At 35.1% G+C, this 17,448-nt stretch overlaps 2 protein-coding genes and 1 long non-coding RNA gene across 6 annotated transcripts; 2 read left to right on the top strand and 1 right to left on the bottom strand.

The window, feature by feature from the left end:
- The first annotated feature begins 2,173 nt into the window (after window positions 1-2,173).
- On the top strand, window positions 2,174-3,918 carry LOC149268782 (angiopoietin-related protein 4-like). Its single transcript, XM_089470044.1, is given in 4 exon segments — window positions 2,174-2,186; window positions 3,093-3,435; window positions 3,438-3,560; window positions 3,617-3,918. Coding segments are annotated over 4 exon segments (618 nt in total). The 3' UTR covers window positions 3,756-3,918.
- Window positions 3,919-12,367: 8,449 nt separating this feature from the next.
- Window positions 12,368-15,366, bottom strand: LOC149268781 (uncharacterized). 4 transcript variants are annotated; one of them, XR_016270677.1, is made up of 6 exons: window positions 15,173-15,366; window positions 14,816-15,065; window positions 14,369-14,710; window positions 14,275-14,296; window positions 13,684-14,212; window positions 12,368-13,610 (listed from the first exon to the last, which is right to left on the bottom strand). It is a non-coding gene; the product is annotated as an uncharacterized LOC149268781 (long non-coding RNA). The 4 variants fall into 4 exon arrangements; XR_016270676.1 differs by having other exon boundaries at window positions 14,365-14,710; window positions 14,816-15,366; XR_016270674.1 differs by having other exon boundaries at window positions 14,816-15,366.
- Window positions 15,367-15,457: 91 nt separating this feature from the next.
- Window positions 15,458-16,583, top strand: LOC108615094 (protein crossbronx-like). Its single transcript, XM_018009334.2, has 2 exons — window positions 15,458-15,571; window positions 15,613-16,583. The coding sequence occupies exon 2, from the start codon at window positions 15,621-15,623 to the stop codon at window positions 16,395-16,397; it is 777 nt and encodes a 258-aa protein (XP_017864823.1). The 5' UTR covers window positions 15,458-15,571; window positions 15,613-15,620; the 3' UTR covers window positions 16,398-16,583.
- Window positions 16,584-17,448: the final 865 nt, after the last annotated feature.

The raw sequence follows: 17,448 nt of genomic DNA, 5'->3' as shown, positions 1-17,448 counted from the left end.
GTATTGCCCCATCGGATACTCTAACAAGTGCTTTCCCTTCGACATCAACTGTGTTACAGCGCAGAGTGCTCAATATACATGCAAATATGTGCATATAAATTTATTTATAAATTTATTCCTAATGAAACGTTTTCAAGAATTGAGCGCAAATATAAATGAAAGTAAAGAAATCATTTTATTGATTATTTTTATTTTCCAATTTTTTTTGACAAATAAATTATACTGACATTTAAGTTCAAACAGTTTGAACTAAAACCAATCATGCTATCCAATCGATTAGAAGTGGCGAATACATAATATACATAATTTTGTAATAAAATAATTAAATTCGAATGGACAGGAATGTAGTTAAAAAAAAAAAAAAATATGAAATTAACAGTCATATTGACATATATTAATATTATTATATAATTTAATATTTGATTTATATTATGTATTATATATAAAACCCATAACTTGTTTAATCTAATTTAAATCGATACAACTTCATATGTTATTCTTCATTCTATGCATAAAAAGTCTAATGAAATTAAAAGTCAAATGATTATTATAATTTGATTACTATGAGTTGATTATAGACAAATCAGTAAATAAAATATATAAAATATATATATCTTAAAAATGTTCTTAGATATATTATAAGCCAAATTTGATTGTAAATTGCTTTAACTATTCCATCTATATTTATGTGTATTGAAATAATAAATATGCTTTTACAGTAGAGTAACCACATTTCGCTAATATCCGCGAATGCTTTTCAGTCTTATTTATTTTGAAAAATGCGCTGCAAGACGAACGCAAACATAATTCAGTTTCAGTTTCAGCTTTTTGGGGTAAAAATCTGTCACAGCTTTCCCAGCAGATGCGTAAAGCCAGGCAGCGCAAAAAAGAAAAAAAAAAGACTGTCGAGCTGCCTGCTAGAGTGCCAGTCTGCCTGTCTGTCTGTCTGTCTGTCTATCTGACTGGCTGTCTAATTTGAAGTTGATGCCACCTGACAGAGCTGCACCTTTTGGAGCGTCGACAAACAAACTAATCTAATACCAATTTGCATTTGATTGCGATTTTGATTTGATTTGCAGCAGCGCGGCGTCGTAACGCGTCGAAACTTTTCACGAAAATGAAATGTGAAAAATACAAATGAAAATGAAAATCAAAATCAAAATGGAAATAAAATAAAGGAATAATAATATAATATAGTCCAAAAAACATTTGAATTCGAGTGTGGGGCCTGAAACTTTCTGTGGTCTTTGGCATTAGACTGTTTTATTGTGGCGAGGCGACTTCAACTTTCAACAACGACAACAAGTTCTTGCCGCAAAGTGCGGTCTCGGCAGCAGATAACTAAATCAGGCAACAGTTGCAGCTGATGCTGCTGATGCGGCTTCAGCAGCAGCTGCATTGACTCCACATCCGTTCGCTCACTCGCATAATGGCACACTTTCCGTTTCCGTTTGCCCGACAAAATGGCGTTGCGAACTTTCTGTGCCATCAGCGATCAATAAGCCACACCCCCAAACTGTGCAGCCCCCCCCCCCCTCCCCTTTGGGAGCTCTGTCGCAAAAAAATGAACTACGAATAATTTTAATTGCAAAAACAACAAACAATAGCAAATAAATTGGAGGAATGCGAGAGTAAGAGAGAGAGAGAGAGAGAGAGTGTGTGTGTGTGGGTGTTTGTGTGCGAGCGAGACAGCAGTGTCATTGCCCGCAATTTCCGCTGCCCGTTTGAATTTGGATGTTGGTCGTCGGCTTGTTTTAATTGCAAATGTTCACTAACTTTTATCACACACTGTAGCGCACGCAGCTTAAATTCAAAGTAGTTTAGATTCGCAGGCTGACCGAAAAACAGCAACAGCAAATCGAAGTGCAACACAGCTAAAAAGGTTCTTAGGCACTAAGTTGTTTCTGGTTTTATTTGAAATGCTCTTATATTCTATGTTTTTATATGTTATGCTTTTACACGTGGAATAGCATGTCACTAAAATATGCTAGGAGGGATTAAAGACTTTTAGGTCTGATTTCGAGTGGCCTCGTCGACCACTTGCTATATATCTATAGCTTCGCCTCGCCGATGTTAGATGTTGGACTAGGAGTATACTTTTGTTCAAACCTACATGAGTCAGATGATTGGGGTATCAGCATATGTACATAGATCACGAGTGGGTGACGTCAGAATGGCCGTGATAAGCAATGCGATAATATTGCTGATGGGATGTGAATGAGTATTCCGCAGTCAGTAACGCCCGATCGCACCGTTCTTATTTCTTTTATTTTATGAAAATGGAACTAGAGACTTTGGAATATACACACATTGAACATTACGATGACGTTCTGAATCTCTTACTACTAGAAAAATTATTTAACAAATAAAAGTCGAGCAATATTGTTCACACTACAGCAGAGCCCTAGCGCAGTTGCTGTTAACTGCGCAGTTAGCAGAACGTATGAGTTTATATGTATGTGGGCATAAAGTATTGCAGAATTGTTGGAATATCAGTAGTATGCAGGGTTCAGGGCATCTCTTAGTCGAGCAGTCTCCACTAGAGCACCATTACTTGTTCAAATATAAGAATTAGAGATGAGAAGAGTGTGTTATTCATTGAACAATAAAATACCTTCAAGTACTTTTTTTTATCAACAAAATTTCGAATTGAGCTTGTACGCATATTGATTCTGGGAAGTATATAATTGTATATAATTGTTATTAAAAAATTGTTTGAATATGAAAAAGACAAAGATCACAGTTTTACAAAATAATCTAGCTCATTTGAATTAGAGAAACTCCACGAAGATCACTTAAAGATCAATAAAGGACAATTAGGTGAACTGACTGAGAAATCCGAAAATTCAAAAATGACTTGGAAAATTTAGAAAAACAAAATGCAATGTTAGAAAACAAATTAGGAAATTTACTGACAAACTTAACATCCTGCGAAAGCAATGTATTATTTATTGAGAAAACAGCTAAGGAGAATTCAGCCGTTCTCAATGAATACAAACAGCAAATAGCGAATTTGACAGATACCCTAGACGAATCGAAAAATCAAATATCAAATCAATCAAATATTATTGATCAAATATCCAAAAAATTAGAAAACATAACACTATGCGAAAAGAATATATTTGAAGAGGATGTTGAACTAAGCAGCCTTCAAAACAAATTAGTCGAATGTAAACAAAATCATGAATATCTTCCGAAAAGTTGTGATCAGTGTAAAGATTATTTGGGAAAAGCAACTGTAGAAGTTAAAGGACTGAGTCCGTTTACCGTATCTTGTGATTTGGAATGGACCATAATACAACGTCGCAGTTATGGAAAGGTCGATTTCTATAGGAATTGGGAAGAATACAAAGTTGGCTTTGGAGACTTTAATAGGGAATTTTGGATAAGACTGCAAAGACTACATAAAATGACAAACGAAAAGAGATATTTCTTGATCAGAAAAATGAGAAGCGGCACTTTAAAATTGGGAGCGAGGATACAAAGTTCAAATTGATCTCTCTTGGTACATATGCCCAACTTCTGAAAGGTGGCTGGTGGTATTCGAATTGTGCATTTAGGTAAATTGACTAATACTTAATTAATTTGATGAAAATACTTTTTCTTTATTTAAAAGCAATCTTAACGGACAAAATTTCACTTGCAAAATGGAAAACTCGAACCAGTTAGAACCCACTGGATGCATTTACTGGCAGGATTGGCATGGCCGAAGTTATTCCCTTAAATCTGTGCAAATGTTTATACGTCCCAAGTAATCTGAATTATATGTTCTTGTTCCAATTGTACAAATATTTTAAAGTTTTTACGTAATTTATCATATACATGAATATGTGTATAATTCATGCATATTTTAAAGATTATTAATCATTATTAAGTAAAGATTTAAGAAATATTGTATTGTTAAATATAACAATAATAAAAATAATAACAATAAATATATGACCCACATATAAATATTGGCCCCTGTTGGGGCCAATTCGATAGTTGCCCTAACTTTTATTAGCCATACAACGCGCTCGAGAACACTTTAGAAAAAGCTTTTAAGTAATTTCTATAGCATAAAAAAATATGGCCTTATTGCAATGGGACGAAAGAGATAAAAAGAAGTGACAGAGCGAGCAAATAGTCTTTCGCACATAAGGAATATTCACTGTACAAATAAAAGTGTCTGTTGATATTCGTTGTTATCCGCGTTCTTCTTTTTTCTTTTTATACCCCAAACCCTAAACCTACTGAAAATGGAAATCTGGGTAAAATGGTTCTATTTAAATTTATGTAACAGGCAAAAGAAGGCGTGGCAGACCCCATAAAATATATATCGTCGCATTCAAATTGAGATTTCAATGCAGAACGGTTAGAAAACGTCTGTCTCACATACTTGCGTAAAATAACAACTGAGTTCGCTCTAGTTTCGGAAAAAAATCAATGTCAATTTAAGCGTATGTGTACTGACATACAATAACAAATTTTTCGTATTTAAAATTTTTTTTAAATATAATATATTGTATTAAGTTATTACATACATTACATTATTTATGAGTTTTTTTTTCTTTATTTCTTTGTTTTTTATTTTTTGTATTTCTATTATTGCTTCAATTAAAGCTCAAGTTGCGCTATACACAGCCTCGTTTCGGTACTTTATGATCCTGGCCATCAACACTAAACATTTATAGCATGACATTAATTTTCTTCTGAATTTTTTCTTTCTGCAATTTTTTGCAGGTTTTTTTCTTTTTCTTGCTGTGGCACAGCAAATTTGCGGCTTTGCTTTCTTGTGTCAATTATTTGGTTCTCTTCTTGTTGTTGCTGCTGTTGTTGGTGATTTTAATTGAATCTCATATAGTCGTATACAAAGTAGAGGCCAGAGCGAGTAGGGCGAGCAAACACACATGCTGGCACTCTTGGCCGTATTTGTATTGTGCTACGAAGCACACACAGCATTAACTTGGCCCGCTTGCATTGTTGGCCTCCACTTGGAGCTGAAGCCGTTTGCTATCAGAGGCACTTTTATCGCCGGCCACATCTGCACCAAATAAAATAATTGAACGTTTTGCGATAAGCATCGCGCAGCACAGCGTCTAAAGATGCTGCCGGCTGCTGCTGCTGCAGTTGCTGTTGCTGCCTGTTGACTGTGGCCTAAACGAGTCGACTGTTAGCCATGAAGCAGCTCTTCCACTCTTCGAGCAGCTCGTGTACAGCAAATGTCATGTTTACAGACCGCACTCAGTCGATTTGTGTCAAAGTTGAGTTTAGTATCTATAAAATTATATAATACACTTCCTGATTTCAATTTTCCTTGCAGTTTTTTTTTTCTTTTTTGTTTTCTTTCGTTTTTGAAAATCTAGTCCACAATGGTGCAGGCCCTGGCCTCTCAGCCTCGGCGGAGTCCAGGCATTTGTCTTAACATGCCGCGGCATTGTTTATCCAGCCCTATGGCAGCAACTTAAGGTCTGGGCCTCGTCCAGGCCATTGTGCTGCCGTTTTTACTGCTCAACTTAAAAAGAGTCAATAAAATGGTCAGCGGAAGGACGTGAAAATTGACAAGGTTGCGGTTAGTTAGGTCCACCTGATACGCTTTCGACTTAAGAACTTTAAAATAATATTGGAAAAAAAAAAATAAATAAATAATATGATATAATAATTATACAACAAAATTTTAGTGAAATTAACATTTGATAAACAAACAGTAAAGCTTCAATATTTATATATAAAAATAAATTATTATAATAAATTATATAATTATTATATTATATATAAATAAATTATTAGCTTTAATATTAAAAAAAATATATATGTATATTTAAAAAATAGATATTAAATTTAATTATATTTTAATTATAACCAAGACAAAAACAAACAAATATTCACTGAAAATATTAAAAAATAAAAAAAATAAAAAATGTAAAAATGTATTTAAAAAAATGGAAAGTCAGAATAATTTTAGAATAAAACTCTATAGCATAAAAATAGTAATAAAAAAAAAGAAAAAAAAGTTTTACAAATAATATATAACAATATGGAATTGTGTACTCACCTAAATTTTATGATATATAAATTTTAGATAATCATCTTACTTGTAAAATTAATGTTATTAACTTCAATATAATTCATTAAATTATGAAATAATTCGCAATACAACATATAACATATTCTATGAAAATAATAAATATAAAACAATTTTTATTGAATTATTGAAATGCCTGACATGGTTGTATAACTGAGAGGAACTTATAATACACAATTATTATAAAATATTATTATTATAATTTTATTTTTTAATAATGAAATTAAATTGATGAAATTAAATTCATAACTAGAAATTGTATTATTATTTATATTAATATCTTTTTATAGCACTTCAAAATAAACAATCGTAATTATTATAATATAATAATATATCTAAGGCGAATCTAGGCGTGTATTGCATAACCAATAGTTTCTTCGGTTTGAGTGTAGGGCATTGTTATAGGATGATCAACTTAATACGCGCTACTGCACACACACTTTTAAAGTTTAGGGAGTCCAAAAAAGTAGAAGCAGAAGCAGCAACAAGAGCAGCAGCAGCAGCAACGGCAGCAGCAGCATCAGCAGCCAATTCAAAGCCGTAAGCGATATGCCGATAATATGATTTTCAGTTAATAAATAACTGCCTAAAGAGGCGATAGCTGGCCGGGCCGGGCGTAGCTGATGGTTTGGCTTACGTGGACGTAGTCAATCCGTTTTAACTTTGATTAACTGTTGTCAAGAGCTGGGCACAGCCCGAGTAGAGCAGAGCAGAGCCCGTGCCACGAGCTGTTTCCTCTGTGGCTGTTCTTCAGCTCTTCAGCGCTTCAGCTGATGGCTTTGTTTGATTGCCGCTGCTGCAAATTACTTATGCATTATTATAACTTTGATTTTGGTTCCAGCATCTCGAAGTCAAAAACAACAACAACAACAACTAAAGCAGGGCTCACGTTCATTTATCTTGATGCGTCTTTCGCGCTGCTTTTGGCATCCACTGCGATTTTTCAACTGCGGCGCGTTCTGCTGTCTTCATTGTGGCGTTATCTCACGGCCTGTTCTTTCTTTATTTTACTTAACTTACTTTTTTTTCTTTTTGGTACTGTAGCTCCCCCCATGTTTTTTATTTTTTTCTGGACTGCATACGTCAGACGCTGATAAGCGAACGCTGCGAGTTGCTACCATTTTTGCATCGAACGCTAAAATATTTCTCATGTAAAGGGCCCGACGCTGATTTAGCGTTGACTGCATTTAAAATTGTGCGAAGCAAAGGGAAGGAAGAAGAGTAAATAACATAAAACAACAACAGCTACTACAACGATCCCACAGGGTAGATTTGCACAGCTGATAACATTACGTATACGCCAAGCTGTCTTCGTATTTACCTTTGATGCCGCCTTGTGAATTATTTTTTGACAACTCTTTGGTCATCGATTAAGCAGCTTAAGGCTTATCGCCTATCCGGCTGTCTGCCTTCCTGCTCTTCTTTTTTGGGTTGTCAAGAAAGTAGGGTGATTGACCCAGGTAGGAGGTCTTAAGTAGCTACGTAAATAATCCAATCCCTGGCTGCTAAAAATTATGGAATTTCAGTGGACTCTTGCTCGCATACCAGTAAAATATTTAAACATGTATAAAGACATTGAAGAATGGAAAGCGCACAGAGCGTGTCAATAGTCAACAATCCACTTTTGATTAATTGTATTTTAATTTCATAAACAATTAATATAATAATAATAATAGAATACATGCAAGAAGTAATTGGAAATAGGAAAATAAAATTGAATTTTTTTTTACCAATTTTAAAAGTGTTTTTTTTTTTTTTTTAAATACAAAAATATTATCTATAAAGTTATGTTTCTATGTATCAATGAAAAATGAAATTGAATTTTGTTAATCAACAGTTTTTAAAAATGCTTTTTTTCCTTTTTAATAAAAAACAAAAACACATTTTCTATTATACAAAAAAAAAAATTTTTTATAATCAAGAAATTATTGTCTTATTTTTAAAAATGTAATTTATTTATTTTGAAAATTGTACATTTCAACTTTTTCTATATTTTATTTTATTATATTATATTTAATTACCTTTAATTATTAATCAGCATTCAATTATTATTATAATATTGTTCAGCATACTTCACCTAGTTCATGGCAAACTGCAAATAAAACCCAATAGATCAGGTGTTGCCAGCTGTGCCCAGTCGCTTGGCATGAGAAAAGCGCAGTGCAATGTGAAATAGAATTTCTATTGATTGCTATCATGATTTGGTGGCAGTCAAGGAGAAGCCAGAGAAGAGCTTTGATTTGCCTGCACAGCGAGCGGAGCATTCGGATTCCGTGGCTCATTCTCGGTTGTCAGGTCGTATTTGGATTTGGTATCTGTTCTAGATCGCTATCAATTAGCAGAAGCTGCTGGCTTATTTTTTCAATTCAAATGCCAGCTCTTCTCATCTCATACAGGTTGTGTGTGTGTGTGTGTGCATGCTCCCCCAGCGAGAGTCGTGTAGAAATAAAGCTAAGCTAAACTATTTATTAATGCTAAAGGCTAACTGTCTGGCGGGTCTTTGGCATTCGTCTATCACGGCGATGCTGTTTGCTGGCGATTTGATTTGCTTTTATTTCTATTTCTTTTTTTTTTTTTTTTGTTTCTGCTTTGTTTTTGCATTTAATTGAAATGAATTCATTAAGCCTTTGATTTGCCTTGCAAATGGATGCTAAAGCAAAAAGAGCTCAACTGACTTTACCTTTGACGTCGCTCAAGCTGAAGCTGAAGCTGAAGCTGAAGCTCAGCTCGACTTGACTCGGCCCCGGCTAATGGAGTGCACATCAAAGCGCGGCCAGCTTTACTGGGCTCGCGTCTCGGCATGGCAGTTCGTTTAACAATAATTTAAGTTGAATTAAATATGTACGAAAATTAACTGCAGGAACAGCAACAGCAACTGTTGCTCCAATTCGGTGCAGTCGACTCTTTGCAACTGTTGCACGTTTTGCATGTCAAGAAAATTGCTTCATTTACGTCCGCGCCGAATGTCAACCACGAACATGATAAACCGAGACCCAATGCGGACATAATGAGTGACTTATAGGACTCGCCAGATGTCAGGGCAATGTATGTACGAGCATTTTTAAGTAACTGACGAACAAAAAGAAAAAAAAAAAAAAGAAAAGCAGAAAAAAAAAATAAACCGAATTGGAAAACAGAAGCATTTTGCAAAATTTTAATTATTTCCCGAGGCTGAGTTGGGAAATGTTTGCACAAGGCTGATTATTTGTGTACACTGTGCTATCAGATACCCTGTAAAAGCAGAATTTGTATAAACGTAAATATATGACACATAGAAAATGATATGCGTTTAAATTGTAGAAGTAGTTCGTAAGATATTCTGCTGGAAAGCTTTAAGAAAATATATATAGTCATAAAAATAATAATAATAATAATTTAAAGGGATAATGTAAAATAATTAAAAAGAAAAACCAATAAAAATAAAAATAAATAAATATATTCATAAGAATATCTTTTAAACTTATTTTTATTTATTATATTGTATATATTTAATTTAATATATTTTAAAAATAATAATAATGATAATATAAAGGAATAATGTAAAATAATAATAAAAAACAATAAAAATAAAAATAAATAAATATATTCACCCGAATATCTTTTAAACTTATTTTTATTTATATTATATTTATATTTTACATATTTAATTTATATTAATAAAAAAATATATATACATATATATATGTATATATATATTTTAAGTTTTTTTTTTTTTTTTATTTATTTAAGTTTTTATGGAAGTATTTATACTTAGAATACATTTTAATAATTTTAAATTATTATATTTTTTACATCATATATTTTTTTTAAATTTATGTATAAGCTAAATTATTATTTTTATACAAATATATATATTTAGAATACAATTATATTATTTTAATACAATTATTATTTACTTTTTATATATCTAAAAATTTATATATTTGCTTTTAATATTTTTAGGGATTCTTTTATTTTCTAAAAATTCGATTGAAATTTAAACAAAATATACAAAATAATTTAATCAATTATTTATTTTGACATATTTAAGTGAACTTTACAAAAAATAGATTACTACAAAAATAAAACAAGATCCCAAATTAAATTAAGTAATTTAAACTCTCAGTTCAAATTCGAATGTCAATTTGAACAACTTATCTATATTTCAATTATTTCACTATTCAATTAGAACCCGATTCGAATCGTTTGCTATTAATAGAGCTGAATCGTCCGTTAATGCCTAAGCGAACCGCTTGAGCTGCGGAAAATGTTCTAGGCACTTGGCCACAGAAACTTTTCAATTTTCTTGCAACAACAAAGGGGTCAGCCGAGGCAACTGTCGAGTTATGGTTACGTGACTGGGCTGAAATAAAAACTTTGGGACAAGTCCCGTTCGAGCGGCAAATTAAAATTGTTCAAAGTGCTAGACCACCCCCGAACCCATCCAGCAGCTACCAGCCCCACGTAGCCCCCAGCTCAACGTTGCTGGGCGGGGCAAGCAGCGCTATCAAACTCTTAGAAGCTAATGGCACGTGCTTATCGAGCATATCAGCAGCAGCTCAAGCATTTTGTCACCATTGACTGGGCTTTCATCTCTGATGAGGCGACGCGACGATAAGTGTGCTACGAAAACCAAAGAAAGAAAGGAATAGACAATCTGAAAGGAGAAGACCAAAAATTATGATCATAATTGAATTTAATTGTCGCACAAATCTGCTCGGTGTGAAATTGTTGCGAATGAAAATTTATGAGCTATAGATTTGCGTTCTGTTAACTGTTTACTTTGTAGCCCGGGCCCCATAGGCTAAATGCTTGGCCAATAAATTCAAATTCTATGGCCGCATAGCAATTATGCAATTGTTTGTGCTGCAAATAAAATGAAGCCAAGTGCATTCGTTGCTGGATGCAAATACTTTTGGCTAGCAGGAAGACAGCACAGTCAGTCGCAAAAAAAGAACCTAAAATCCAAACCAAACCAAACCAAACCAAACCAAGCTAAGCCAAAGCCAAGCACCCAGCGTGTTCTGCCAGTCTAAAAACTCCAAATCGATATGCAAATAAACGAATGAGGCGTACACACAAATCGCAGAACGAGCTGTGCTCAACTGAACTCCAGTTGCTGTTCAACTGCCGCGCCTCCCTTTTTGTACGAAACGAAACAGAATAAAAAGCTGAATACAAAAAAAAAAAAAAAAAACCTTCGGCCGGCGGAGAGCGGCAGTCAAAAGCCGTTTTGACCAAATTCGTCGCTGGTTCTGTGTACCTGAAGACGGCAACTGTTTCTGGCTATTACAACGAGGCCCGACTCGGAGTTGGGAGTCTGAGCCGTAGCATTCACTGTGGTGGTCCACTCCTGGCCATGGCTTTTTACTATTGCTACCAATTGTGCATGCAATTTATTTTTAAAGAAATAATTGCTCTGCCGTTGCTCTACCAGCGATTATGCAAATATTAGTATTTGCTGTAGCTGCTGCTGCTGTTGTTTTTGTTGTCGCACTCCATTGGTAACCAAATAACTTTGGCATAATAATAATAATCGCACGGAAAGGCAAGTGAGAGAGTTCGTTCAGCACGTTTGCATATCACACAATTTGAATATGCCACACACAGTGCGAATCCCTTACACAAATTTCACATAAATCAATAGAGACCTCGGTATACTTATTACAGCAATTACATATTCCTTTTTTCTCAATAGTTCTAATTGCTGCTTGCATTTTAAACGACTGCCTGAAAGTATGTGGCACAAAATGCAAATTGCATAACAACGTTCTGCAGTTGCACTTTAAGTTACACGAGTGCGCATGGGGGACATAAATTATGATTAAATTTCTATAATAGCGGTTTGAGTGCTTAATTACGCACACAGTTCAATAAACGTTATTCATTACGGCTTCAATTAGACACTGATGTGAATTGCTTAACTTATTAGCTCTCAATTTGAATTAAGCCCAATTAACTATAAACGAATTTGCGTTTGCAGCCATCTTGTTGCAGAAACCCTTCACAGTTTTAAGACTCATAGATCAACTCTTCTTAAAGTTTGTTCTTAAAGTTTTCAATATTGGAACTTTTTAGCCTGTATTAGATATTTCTCTTCATAGTATTCCTCAATATTTTATTTATACTTTACAAGTTTTAACAGACAAAAATAAAAACGAAATTAATACGATTTTTAAAATATTTATATATATATATATATACATACCCAATTTATAGGTATGTATATTTATAAATATCCAATTAGATATAATATCGCTTTTTCTCTCTACTTAAAAATTGAAAAAGATATATTAATTCAATTTTAACTGTTCAATACCTCCATATATGTACTTATCAGAATTATTGAATATTATATATATTTTCATTCCGAAATTCCATCCATCAATATGTCACTCATTCTGGAATAAGCAAATGTAATTTAATTATTTGTGCACACACATACATATTTTGCCACTGAAGTCCTTCTTCTGTTAATTAACGGAAAATTGCCAAAGCTCCAAATAGTTGACTAAATGCAGGTTCTCTCTAAAGCTTGATATAAAAATATCTGAACACCTACTGAAACTGAAATCAAATAATCGGAATAGGCTTATATGCTATATTAATAGTTGTTTAATTTACTGCACAGTTCTTTACCTCTTTGACGCAGTTTTTTAATTTCTGCAAATACAGGTGTATTTGCCAACTCTATGTCGAGGCTAGAAATAAAAAACACACACTCTCAACTCAACTGCCCAAACTTCAAGAACAAAGTTTAGCGCGAAAACTTTCTAAGGGCCGATAATAAAACATGCCACAGTTGTGGTTATTTTTGGCCTTTTTTTGTTTCTTTCTCTGTACCTTCTTTTCGGTTAATGAAAGTGGCAGTAAATGAAATTGGCATCACGGTATTATTCTTTTGCCTCTTTGTTGCTGTTGCTGTTGCTGCTGCTGCTGCTGCTGGCCAGACATGTGGGCCTCGCAAAAGTTTATCTTATAAAACAACAACAAGCACTTAAGTGTTATATGCCACCGTATTACAACGGACGAGCCGTACCAAACGGAGAGCCAAAGTCGCGCTCAGAACGACCCAAAATGCAGTGTAGCATAAATGAAAGAAAGCTGATAAGAAAAGCAACATACATACCTACAGTAAAAACAGCAAAAAAAAAAAAAAAAAAAAAAATCGAATATAAATAAAAAGAAACCCTGCTAAAAAGGCGGCACAAAATTGCTGCCCGCATAAAGGTAGACGAGCAGCCAGAAAGATGTGAGAGGGATCGTGCTGAATGTAATAATAAAATAAAACAGAAATTGAATGTTGCGATTCGTTTCCGTGGCGTATCCAGGTGACAAGCAATTCCCCACAGGTGAAACAGTAAAGGTGTACATATATATGTACATACATATTAGCAATTGCCCTTAGCGCTATAAAACAAGCTAAACATTTTGACATGGGTTGCAGCACTCACCCAAGCTGTGGGTAGGTGAAAATGAGGTGTAGCCGTAAAGTCCTAACGGCTGACCCTTTCTGCGCCTGGGTGTTGCACCCATGTCACTGCACTGACAACTGGCGTTAACCAACCTGGAAAGAAAGTCAGAAATCATAACGTATCGTCTCATATCATATCATGTCATATCACAGCGCTCATACATACGTTTTTAATGAGTTGCAGTTCGTTTTACATTTTATATTTATTTTTATTTTACTTTTGCATTCTTATTTCTGTTGCCTGGCATGCAACGAATATTGCATTTCCGTTCGTCGTTTCTGGGCCTTTCTTATCTGCCACAGTTTGGTTACTTATCAAAGAGCGCTTCTTGGCGTCTGTCTGTCAGAGTCTTTATGATATGTTTGCCCCTTAAGTTGAAAGTGCCAAAAAACACATGAAGAGATATGAATTGCCGTCTCCGGATTTCGCGTTTGCCAATTAGCAGCAGCTGCGGCCATTGGCATGCAAATATTTACGCCGCAGAGGAGATACAGGGACTTCCAAGTGGATGCCCAACTTCGCCAAGAGCATTAATTGATGTGCTTCTAGCGAGTGTTCCTATTAGTAGATACCCTCTCTTTGCATCATTAGCAACTTCTGGTCAGGAATGGTGTATAAGTATATAAACTCGATTTTAGAGAAACTAAATGTTTCCTCTCAGTACTCATATCTATTTAACACACTTACAATCCATCTGTTTATAAAGAGAAAAATTGGTTAGATTACAATTGTAATCAAGGTACAAAATATATATACCTTACCCACTTGTAAATGCAGTCTATTTTTAAAGAAGAATATAAGTAATTAAAAAATTTAAATGCTTTAAATAAGTATTAAAATATTTACATACAAAACTCGGGCATATTCCTCTGCTGTAAGAACTGCTAAATACCCTGTTAATTCTATAAGTTTTCTTGAATGCCAGGTATACTCGCACACATATGCTCACACTCACACACACACACAATATCAGCTCGCGTGTGTGTGTCTGTGTGTGACATGAGACATTATAATGCCACATTATGTTGCCAGTGCGTGAAAGAACCGTACATCAGAGCACAACATCCATAAATCAAAATCCACAAACACATGCGAAGTTGTTGTCTATGCGCTGCTCTTAGCTCTTAGCTGCGCCGACTGCGCAGCATGCGTTGACTTTGCTGTCTGCGTGTGTGCAGCTTGTTTGTATCTGCTGCGAGTATTCGCAAAAATTATTACACTTGACATGATTGAATATACCGCTGAGTATGCGAGAACATACATAACTGCAGCCATGTGGATGCACACACACACTTACCTACATACATACACACATGCAGAGGTACCAGTCGCTGGACATTGGCCCACTCGCAGCGTCCGTGCCCTCCAAGTGTCCACGACTCTTGCTTGTTCTGCAGCTGCTCCGACTGCGACTGCAAGTGCGGCTGAACATAGTTTTTGCACTGTCCCAGTGGGCAATTCCCGTTTCGCTGCATGTGTAGTGTGTACTAGGTTGACATGGTGCATGAATGCAAGTGGCCACAATGTTGTACACACAGTACGTCGTACTAAATTTTCAATTAAAATGGTTTACAAAAATTATTTAATAAACGGCGAATGGCACTTGTTTAAATTGGCAATGTTTGCAAAAAGTATCGATATCGATATATATTACTCAAATAAGCGCAGCCGCAACTATTTTGCTCTGTATAGAAATATTATTTTTCAGCTTTAATTAATTTTAATTTTAATTTTAGTAACTGGCTAAAATATATGTTTAATGCATGTATGTAAAAAATTAAGAACACTTTTTTCAGAAGCAACAGACATCAACTATTGCAGCCCTGTCTATGCTATCGTTATCGATATCGATAGCGACATTATTTAAAAACTATCAAAAATGTTGGTTTTAACTGCTGCTCTGGACTGTAAAAACTGTTTCAAATTGTGGGATATTTTTGTCATAATGGCCTCTCAAACATTTCAATCACTACACACAATACAACACAACACACACCAGCACACACACTCCGTCTAAGTTCCGCCAAATCTGTCCGAATTGTGCAAAATTTCAGTGAGCCGAATGCAATTTCGGTGAAAAGTCGTAAATTTCAGCTGTTGCCATGTGCTTGGAGACCACATTGACCAAAAACAAGACATTGGCTCTGATCAATCAAGGGTACCAGGTCCTCGCCGAGTATGAAATGATAGAGCAGAAGAAACTGAGGGGCATCTATGCGATACCCAGCTATTCCAGTGTCTTGCTTTGGTTCGGTGTGATCTTCATTCATAGCGGCATGTATTCGGAGAGCGCATTCCGCTTCTCTATTCTGTTGCCCGATAACTTTCCCGACGAAAGCTGTCTGCCCACTGTCATCTTTCAGAAGGACATCTTTCATCCGCACATTTGCCCCATATCGCACAGCCTCGATCTGAGCCCCGTTTTTAAGGATTGGCACAAGGATCAGCATCATATTTGGCATATACTCAAGTATATCCAAGCTATATTCGCCGATCCCGAGGGCAGCGTCTGCAACACCCACAACGGCGAACCGATTCCATTGACGGATGTCAATAATATGGAAGCAATGCGTCTCCTGGCCAACAATCGTGTGGACTTTGCTCTGCGCGCCAAGGCTAGCATCGTTTGGAGCTGGAAGCATATGTTCGATAAGCCGCCTATCAATGATCCACATTATATCATTTTCGAGCGCTATCGTCCCGAAAAGCACCAGGCGATGATGAAACGCATCAAAAGCAGTAGCTGGTACTCTCTTCCGACGTCGACGTCGACGTCGCCGCCCTCGACATGTGTGGCCCGCATCGAGTCCGCTCGGCAATTGCTCGAGGAGGAAGAAGCTCAGACTGGAGGGTTTCATAGCTTGGAAATGGTGGAGTGAGCAATTGACTAGCGCATTTTTATTTGCATAAAAAATGTTCAGGTCAATGTGCGTGCACCCTAGTTGTCGTTTAACAACATACACATACGTATACATACATAGATGTGCAACACTGATGTTTAGTATTTTACAAACGATGTTCTGATTGTGTGCTGACAATAATTAAATTTAAAAGTGAAACTGTCATATTTGCCTACAAATTAACATATTGGTTAACATCACTAACATATAACAGTATGTTAATTTGCAGCCAAGAGTATCGTTATCGATAGTCTGCGAATTTATTTATAGTCCAAGCTGCGTGTTTTGTTTTACATGTTGCACATTATTATGAATTCAGATTCTGTAGAATGTTACGAAGTCTTCGCTTGGCATTTATCCAATCCCACACACATATGTATATACATATATTTATATCGGTACTCTCGCATGAAGTGTATATTTAATATTGACAGTTAATTACAATGGCAGTGCAAAAAGCTTCTCTGTAAAAATCAACTCGTATTTCACTTTCGCGAGCTATAAAATTTTAGTAAATGTTTGTAATACATAAGTGCTAATTAGTGGAAAATATAAAGTGTGCAATTAGCTAATCAAATGCCACTTAGTACTAGCGCGTATAATGAGTTTCAATGTGAACAGTGTGTATGTGCTGTACTTCTAAATTTCCAATTGGGTATGTCTGCATATCTACAATGCATGTGTGTGCGTTTGTAACGCCGCTTACTCTAATTTTATGCATTAAAATACATATGTACCTACTTTTAAATTATATATATATATCTGTAGTGCTCTACATCGATCAATTAGTGTTTTACATTAATTACATCATATTCAACACGCTGTGTTTGCGGACTTGCTCACAGCCAACGCTTCATTCTATTCTTACATACATATTTACAAATATGTATGTATGTGGATGACAATTGTATGGGTGCGTTGCTAATTATCTGTAGTATATAGTATATACATATGAGTGTATGTGTGATTATCTCAACAGTAAAGCAAGAACAGTTCACAAAATCACGAGTATGGGAACAGCTTTCGATTC

The sequence above is a fragment of the Drosophila arizonae genome, chromosome 5, assembly GCF_054131065.1.
Source record: "Drosophila arizonae isolate 15081-1271.41 chromosome 5, UAZ_ARI_1.0, whole genome shotgun sequence".
Lineage (NCBI taxonomy): Eukaryota > Metazoa > Arthropoda > Insecta > Diptera > Drosophilidae > Drosophila > Drosophila arizonae.
The sequence above is the reverse complement of the archived record's forward strand: the minus strand, read 5'-3'. Positions and strand labels throughout refer to the sequence as shown.